Raw genomic sequence first — 9,232 nt, forward strand, 5'->3', positions numbered from 1 at the left:
TCCAGACTTTCCTGTCCAGTTCACTTTCTGGTTTAACTGCACTTAACTTACCAAAAAATAAATTTACAAATTATTGACGCATAAGTCAAAAATGATAAACAATGTCAGTAGTAAGTAGTGTTTTAGCTAATGAGACATTCTGAATGAAGAGAGGTGATGACAATAATGCACATCAGGCAGCGTCATAAGGTTTAACGTCATATAAAGAGTCAGAAACATCACCATTCAAAGAGTGAGAACATTTACCTGGTAACGCTGTTACTAACAGTGTTTACTAAAATGATATTAAAGCACAGGTTGTTTAAACTGATTCTAGATAGGTTTCACTACTCAGTTGGTGGAGCGTCGGCCTCAGAAGGCAAAAGGTCCGCTGCTCGATCTCCCGCCTCGGCAATTACTTCCCAAATGTGGGATCAATAAAGTTCAATTATTATAATACACGCTGCATGTCACTGGTTATTTGATACAGAAATCTCAACAATTAAGAAATATGTTTAGCCATTGCTTTTACTGTGTCTGGACAGAAATGACACAGAGCTTATGCCGTAACAGCAGAATCAGCAGCAATAAATAAGTGACAGTAAAAATGTCAGTATCACCACACACAGAGCAGATAATGAACACTTGATCCTTCATTAGGACAAACTGTGAAGCTTTAGAAGGCCGTAATATATGGATTCTTCGTGAACAAAAGATAAAAAGGTTAAACTGAGAATGAAAACGTGACTAATGAATACATATATTTTAAACATTCTTCCTGCTGTTTCGTAAAGACTCCTCTAAGGCACATGCACACACTTCCACCAGCTGGTGGACACAGAGAACTGCAACACACATAATGGACGGACCCCCACCCACCAGGCACAGGAAGTAGGTCAGCTTTAAAGGCCTTTGGTTGCACACCCACACCAGGTCATGTGCTGACTATTACAGACCTGCTGCAGCCCTGTGCAGCTGCAGTGGTAGAACACAGGATTCAAAAAGACACTTATACTGATGTGCAACTGTTTGAACAACTGTCACGGGCCAGTTGACAGTTACTTTTGCAGACGTCACCATGCGATTCTAATGAAGGCACTTCTGTGAATAAAACCAGCTAGGAACGAAAAATGGATGATTCACCAAAACGTATTTGGCCGTCTGCGTTTCCATGTTGGAGAAATATGTAAACGTGCACATTACAGTTTTTCATCTTTATGTGTCACCTGCCGTCTACCTGAGGAACAGCTTAAAGCAGTGGTTCCCAACCAGCAGGTTGCTGTAAAGAGTTAACGCGAGGCACTGCGTGAACAGCTCCGGTGGCCTTTGGAGAAGTCATCCCAAAAATGGAGCAGCGTTGACGACTGGACCCCGTTAACGATCAGGAGTCTGGCGTAGGTGCACCTGTTGTACTCCAGCTTCCTCAGCTCAAAGAGATTCCTGAAGGGCAGAAGGCTGACGGAGTAGACAGGTCGCACTCCCAGCACCTGCAGACACAAGCCCACATAGACGTCCTCCAGAGGGATCATCCGGACGAACCTGGAGGCCCAGGAGATCCTGGCAGCCAGGTCTGCAGAGAAGACGTAGCCAGCTCCAGACACGTATGGGGGGAAGCTGCGCTCAGGATACGTCTCCTCTGACACGCCCCATTTACTGTCCCTGTCCCTCCTGGGTTTGCCGTCAGATATCACCGATCCTGTGATGAAGCCCCGTCGAGGAGAGCGCCTCAGCCGCCTCAGTAGATAGAACACGTTCACAAAGATGTCAGCATCCACCTTCATGACGTACGAGGCGTTGGGGCAGCGGGTAGCCACCCAGTTCATCAACATCATGGTCTTGATGGTCAGATTCTGGTAACTGTCCCGGAAGTTCAACTGGATGATGTCAGCATGTTTCCGGTTCTCCTCCTCCAGCGCCTCCTGGACACTGGGGGCCCGCCTCCCCTCCGGAAGCCCTACGTAGAACAGGGTGAGGGTGCGGTGACCCGGGGCCCCCCATGTTGCCCGGATGGCCCGTCTTGCTGCCGCCTCATGAGGAGCAACGGGCACCATGAACACCAGGAAGGGAGCGGCGTCCCGGCAGGCGGACGGCTGGTCGAGCACGTACCGGTACGTCTGAGGGGACAGGAGCCTGTGGTCCTCCGCTGGGAGAGGGCTCGGCTCCGCGGCGTGTTTACTCTGGGAAGCGACTAAGATCAGCGCGGACAGGACGAGCACGAGGAAGCACGCGACCGACAAATTCCCCAACCTCCGGAAGGAACTTCTCCTCATGGTCCTGAGTGACGACCCCTTGTTGTCCTGCGCTTTTCGGACAGTCCGACATGAACCGTGAGTCCACAGGGAGGCGGCCGCTTCGAGCGTCTAGCGGAGCTACCGGAACCAGCGGAACCGGCGGAGCCACACCCCGACCAGCTCCGCCACGCGGAACTCCGGTCTACTGTTGTGCGGACCGTGCGGATCGACGCTCACTCGTCTCGTTCATGACGCGCTGCAGCTGAACAAGGAAGTCAGAAAGTGGAGCTCCGCTGTTTTTAATCTATTCTGTTCAGGGGCGAGTTCCAGAAAACGGGGTTGATTAACCTTCTGCTAAAACCCGAACTCTGGGTAGATTAACCCAGAACCTGCTTACCCTGAGTATGTCGGTTCCAAAACACCTGAGAAGAGTTAGGTTAATGCACCTCCTGTCGGTAACCCAGAGTTAACGCACGTGCACGGCGTAAAAATAAAGACATTGTCAGGTTTTAATGCTGGCGTATGAGAAATAGAAGCGATTTTCTATAGAAAAGGCAACACAGCTGCATAAGCGAAGGGAAGAGAGTTGGCTTTAATATTTAATATATAATTTTAAAGCATAAAATCTTTCCCTTTTTAATGTATTCCTGTATTCAAGGAGCTGTGTAAGGTTCATCTTCAACAGCAAATTAAAAAGAGTGAACTTGAGTTGGACCTTTTACAGCTCAAAATAGAGAGGAGACAGGCTAATAAAAAGGCTATACTAGAAATTATAATACTGGAGCATCGCCTTAAGGTTAGGACTTGAACATTGACTGAACACTAATGTTACAATTTGCGTAACAGTGTGGTTGTGTGAAGCACTGTAAATAATAATTCATTTTATTTTTCAGGACATGAAGAAATTGCGAGTGCTTTGGTGCAGAAACCTTTTTAATAAAAGGGATTCTGACAAATCATTTGTCTTACAGTAAGAGTCTTCCATGTCTGTGGTCTATTTGGTTCACTACTGGATCCTGTTGGTCCTCTTCGGCAGGACAAGAAGGGTGGCTCACTCCTCGTATTGTGGCAATGTTGTGAAGGACAACACAATCCACTATATTGTCACATTTCCTCTCTGGACTGACCCTGAGGCCACGCAAACACCGTGTGTGGCCGTGTTCTGCTGTGGGCCTGGTTGAACCGTGTCTGTGGTCCAGGCTCAGGTTCAGGGTAGGGTGTCATCAAACAGGGCACCCTCTGTCCCCCAGCAAGAATCCATTGTAGTGTCCTGTAATGATTGAAATGTGTAAAACAATAAAATAATACAGTAAAAACATGAACGTGTGTCAATTACAACATACCCTGTTGAAACGTGTGTCATAGTGATGACTCCCTGAAGATTCTGGAATCATGCACTGACAATGATCATTTGGCTTCAACATTAGTGATGAGATGGGTTGCATCACATATTATGTAGTTAGTGGAAGCAGTAATGAGTTTAATTGCCTTTAAACTAAGATTCTGGACAGGAAATGTGCATTGATACTGTGAAATGACTTCCCATTAACATAGTCTCCCTCATTGACTGAAGGAGCTTTAATAGGAATGTACGTGCCAGCAATGGGCTCAATCAAGTTTGGAAACTCTGAAATGGAAAGTAATCAAGTAATATGCAAAGTGTGTGTGTGCAGTACATCTAAGGTGTACGTACTAAAATGTGTCACAGATTATCATAGAAAGGACAAACCTGCCACTCTGTGGAATCTTTTTTAATACAGACACACAGAGGTTTGTGGTCAGGGAACTGTACAAAAATGTGCAGGAACCGTTTCAGTGCCACACATATGGTACAAACGGCTCTACACACCATTACCTGATCCACATGCACTGCATCATCCAAATTATACAAAAATGTCCTGATGCCAAAAAAACGAAGAGCTACGCACAGAATGCTTTCTGTGGTAAGTGCAGATCTGCGGTTTGTTATGTTTGAAATGAAGGGTTTCAAATGGTTTATTAAATACATTAACGATTCTTTAGAAAAACAATAACACTCTTCAAATAATCATCTGGATATGAAAACATACAACAATACGTGGCCTTATGACCCTCTCATGATGGAAAAAAACTCTAATAAGCTGCACCTCCACAACCACAGGCTCGTCATCAAACGGGCACGTCCTGCTCAGTAACCTGCGAAATGAACTTACCCAACCAGCCCAGTTCACGTGTTAGTCAAGTCCTCAGACAGATTTAAATGACTGGTGATAAATGAAAACCACATAATCAGACAAAGGTGAGTGATGAACGTAATTACGTAAAAGATAGAGCCTTTGCAGGGTGGAATTCACAAAATAGGGTAAATGTGGGCTGTTATATGAGAAAGGGCAAACGTTAGGCATCAGAGACATTGTAATACATTTGATTCTAATACGTTTAAATGCAAAAGGAGGCAACAATAGAAAACAAAACAATAGGCTGGAGCCTATCCCAGCTTGCTGAGGGCAAGAGGCGGGGTACACCCTGAACAGGTTGCCAGTCCATTGCAGGGCCTAACAGTACAAGAAGACTTGAATTTACCTTGCTTTGAAGTAGAAGTCTTTAATCAGACCATGTGCTGCAGGCATCTGTGTTATTTCTTTTAAAGCAGAAACCTTGGAAATACTGTACCTGCAGAAAGACTAATGATGCACACAAAATAGGTAATGTAGCATGATATTTTTACTGGACAGTTTGTTATTACATGCCTTTGGTTGCTGCGTCCAGCACATATACTGCTCATGTCACTCTAATCAAATCAGCGTATACAGCAAAATGGAAATGGCAAACACTGACTTGACCTTGGAGGTCATGTGAGTTATGTGATGGAACATCTCATGGTACAGTATGACACTGCTATGCTGTATGTGGTCTCCATAGGTTTATGTCCTTCAGTTCAGTGAATGAGCAAGTTTTCACCTATTGAGTTCATACTGTACAACACACACTGATCTGTATTAGTGAGATGGAGCCCAAACCATCAAGTTATGAGCTGGATCTCTACTGTTACTTTCATTACCTCAGTCAGGTGTCGGCCTGGTGGGTCGGTGTTAATTTTGATTATTAAGTTAGTAAAACTGTAAAATAATATTTGATTATTTGGTGTATGAACAGTGCCACTTATGAAAGTCAGGGTGATACCACGGTCTGCAAGGATCCCAGCAGGATAACCAGCGCCCAAAGATATGTATAATAACACACACACGTATATATATATATTTGATATACACACTCTATTCTCACCCTCCGCGGGTGGTCTCATCCACTTTCCAAGCTCGGGTCCTCTACCAGAGGCCAGGGAGCTTGAGGGTTCTGCGCAGTATCCTTGCTGTTCCTAGGACTGCACTTTTCTGGACTGAGATTTCGGATGTTTTTCCAGGGATCTGTCGTAGCCACTCCTCCAGTTTGGGGGTCACAGCCCCTAGTGCTCCGATCACCACAGGCACCACTGTGGCCTTCACCTTCCAAGCCTTCTCCAGTTCTTCTCTGAGCCCTTGGTATTTCTCTAGTTTCTCATGCTCCTTTTTCCTGATGTTGCCATCGCTTGGTATTGCCACATCCACCACTACGGCTTTCCTCTGCTCTTTATCCACCACCACAATGTCTGGTTGGTTCGCCATTACCATTCTGTCAGTCTGGATCTGGAAGTCCCACAGGATCTTGGCTCGCTCGTTCTCTACCACCTTGGGAGGTGTTTCCCACTTTGACCTTGGGGTTTCCAGTCCATACTCCGCGCAGATGTTCCTGTATACTATGCCAGCCACTTGGTTATGGCGTTCCATGTATGCTTTGCCTGCCAGCATCTTACACCCTGCAGTTATGTGCTGGACCGTCTCTGGGGCCTCTTTGCACAGTCTACACCTTGGGTCTTGTCTGGTGTGGTAGATCTGGGCCTCTATGGCTCTGGTACTCAGGGCCTGCTCCTGTGCAGCCAGGATGAGTGCCTCTGTGCTGTCCTTCAGCCCAGCCCTTTCAAGCCATTGGTAGGATTTGTTGAGATCAGCCACTTCAGTTATGTTCCGGTGGTACATCCCGTGCAAGGGCTTGTCCTCCCATGATGGTCCCTCTTCCAGCATCTCATCCTCTGTTCTCCACTGCCTGAGACATTCACTCAGCACGTCATCTGTTGGGGCCTTATCCTTGATGTACTTATGGTTCTTGGATGTTTCATCCTGGATAGTGGCTCTCACGCTCACTAGTCCTCGGCCTCCTTCCTTGCGGCTAGCGTACAGTCTCAGGGTGCTGGATTTGGGGTGGAACCCTCCATGCATGGTGAGGAGCTTTCGTGTCTTAACATCTGTGGTCTGTATCTCTTCCTTTGGCCACCTTATTATTCCCGCAGGGTATCTGATCACTGGCAGAGCGTAGCTGTTTATTGCCTGGGATTTGTTCTTGCCATTGAGCTGGCTTCTTAGGACTTGCCTTACTCGTTGGAGGTATTTGGCTGTTGCCGCATTCCTTGTTGCCTGTTCAAGGTTGCCGTTTGCCTGTGGTATTCCAAGGTACTTGTAATTGTCCTCAATGTCTGCTATTCTTCCTTCTGGGAGTGAGACCCCTTCCGTGTGGATTACCTTGCCTCTCTTTGTCACCATCCTCCCACATTTCTCGAGTCCGAATGACATCCCGATGTCCGAGCTGTAGATCCTGGTGGTGTGGATCAGCGAGTCGATGTCTCGCTCACTCTTGGCGTACAGCTTGATGTCATCCATGTAGAGGAGGTGACTTATGGTGGCCCCGTTCCGGAGTCGGTATCCATAGCCAGTCTTGTTTATTATTTGGCTGAGGGGGTTCAGACCTATGCAGAACAGCAGTGGGGACAGTGCATCTCCTTGGTATATGCCACATTTGATGGATACTTGGGCAAGTGGCTTCCCATTGGCTTCAAGGGTGGTTCTCCACAACCTCATCGAGTTTGCAATGAAGGCCCTTAGAGTTCTGTTGATGTTGTACAGCTCCAAGCATTCAGTGATCCATGTGTGTGGCATTGAGTCATAGGCTTTCTTGTAGTCGATCCAGGCTGTGCACAGGTTGGTGTGTCGCATTCTGCAGTCTTGGGCGACTGTTCTGTCTACCAGGAGTTGGTGTTTGGGTCCTCTGGTATCCTTACCAATGCCCTTCTGTGCTTCGCTCATGTATTGACTCATGTGCCCACTTATCTTAGCTGCGATGATGCCTGACATGAGCTTCCATGTTGTGGAGAGACAGGTTATTGGCCGGTAGTTGGATGGGACTGTGCCCTTTGAGGGATCCTTCATTATCAGGATCGTTCGCCCTTCGGTTAGCCATTCAGGGTGAGTCCCATCCCTTAGCAGCTGGTTCATTTGTGCTGCCAGGCGCTCATGGATTGCAGTGAGCTTCTTTAGCCAGTAGGCGTGGATCATGTCAGGGCCAGGTGCTGTCCAGTTTTTCATACCTGAGACTCTATGTTGGATGTCTGCCACTGTGATAGTCACTGGATTCTGTTCAGGGAGGTTGCTGTGGTCTTCCCTCAGATCCACCAGCCACTGTGCATCACTGTTGTGTGATGCCTCCCTTTCCCATATACCCTTCCAGTACTGTTCAGTTTCCAGCCTTGGTGGGTCTGTTCTGTTGTTATTACCCTGCCATTGAGAGTACACTTTCGCAGGTTGTGTTGCGAACAGCCGGTTTATTCGTCTGGCTTCGTTATCTCTGGTGTATCTCTTTAGGCGGCTGGCCAAGGCTTGTAGCCTTTGCTTGGCAGTTTCGAGTGCTTCAGGTATGGGCATCTGACTGTACCTCTTGGGCATCGGTCTTTTCATTGCACCTCTCTGGGCCTCTGTCATTTGGCTCACTTCCCTCCGAGCTACCTTGATTTTTGCCTCCAACCTTCGTTTCCATGGCATTAAGATGACATGTTTTTTTATAAATGTAACACAAGATATATATATATATACACACACACACACACACTCTATTCTCACCCTCCGCGGGTGGTCTCATCCACTTTCCAAGCTCGGGTCCTCTACCAGAGGCCAGGGAGCTTGAGGGTTCTGCGCAGTATCCTTGCTGTTCCTAGGGCTGCACTTTTCTGGACTGAGATTTCGGATGTTTTTCCAGGGATCTGTCGTAGCCACTCCTCCAGTTTGGGGGTCACAGCCCCTAGTGCTCCGATCACCACAGGCACCACTGTAGCCTTCACCTTCCAAGCCTTCTCCAGTTCTTCTCTGAGCCCTTGGTATTTCTCTAGTTTCTCATGTTCCTTTTTCCTGATGTTGCCATCGCTTGGTATTGCCACATCCACCACTACGGCTTTCCTCTGCTCTTTATCCACCACCACAATGTCTGGTTGGTTCGCCATTACCATTCTGTCAGTCTGGATCTGGAAGTCCCACAGGATCTTGGCTCGCTCGTTCTCTACCACCTTGGGAGGTGTTTCCCACTTTGACCTTGGGGTTTCCAGTCCATACTCCGCGCAGATGTTCCTGTATACTATGCCAGCCACTTGGTTATGGCGTTCCATGTATGCTTTGCCTGCCAGCATCTTACACCCTGCAGTTATGTGCTGGACCGTCTCTGGGGCCTCTTTGCACAGTCTACACCTTGGGTCTTGTCTGGTGTGGTAGATCTGGGCCTCTATGGCTCTGGTGCTCAGGGCCTGCTCCTGTGCAGCCAGGATGAGTGCCTCTGTGCTGTCCTTCAGCCCAGCCCTTTCAAGCCATTGGTAGGATCTGTTGAGATCAGCCACTTCAGTTATGTTCCGGTGGTACATCCCGTGCAAGGGATTGTCCTCCCATGATGGTCCCTCTTCCAGCATCTCATCCTCTGTTCTCCACTGCCTGAGACAATATATATATATATATATATATATATATATATATATATATATATATATATATATATATATATATATATATATATATATATATATATATATATATATATATATATATATATATATATCTTCCCATTCCCTTTCTTTTGGATCAGGAGCTGGATGTTTCCCCGTTCCACCATCTTCTGAGATGGCATCGTACGGCATC

The 9,232-nt window shown here is 47.1% G+C and overlaps 1 protein-coding gene across 1 annotated transcript; it reads right to left on the minus strand.

Annotated features, from left to right (window-relative positions):
* Positions 1-176: 176 nt before the first annotated feature.
* Positions 177-3,085, minus strand: b3galt8 (beta-1,3-galactosyltransferase 8). The gene has a single exon (XM_029134434.2). The coding sequence runs from the start codon at positions 2,247-2,249 to the stop codon at positions 1,269-1,271; it is 981 nt and encodes a 326-aa protein (XP_028990267.1). The 5' UTR covers positions 2,250-3,085; the 3' UTR covers positions 177-1,268.
* Between the last annotated feature and the right edge of the window lie 6,147 nt (positions 3,086-9,232).

Source organism: Betta splendens, chromosome 19 (assembly GCF_900634795.4).
Source record: "Betta splendens chromosome 19, fBetSpl5.4, whole genome shotgun sequence".
Taxonomy (NCBI): Eukaryota; Metazoa; Chordata; class Actinopteri; order Anabantiformes; family Osphronemidae; genus Betta; species Betta splendens.

Coding starts and splice junctions, on each gene's coding strand:
- b3galt8 (XM_029134434.2), bottom strand. CDS start 2,249: ATGAGGAGAAGTTCCTTCCGGAGGTTGGGGAATTTGTCGGTCGCGTGC.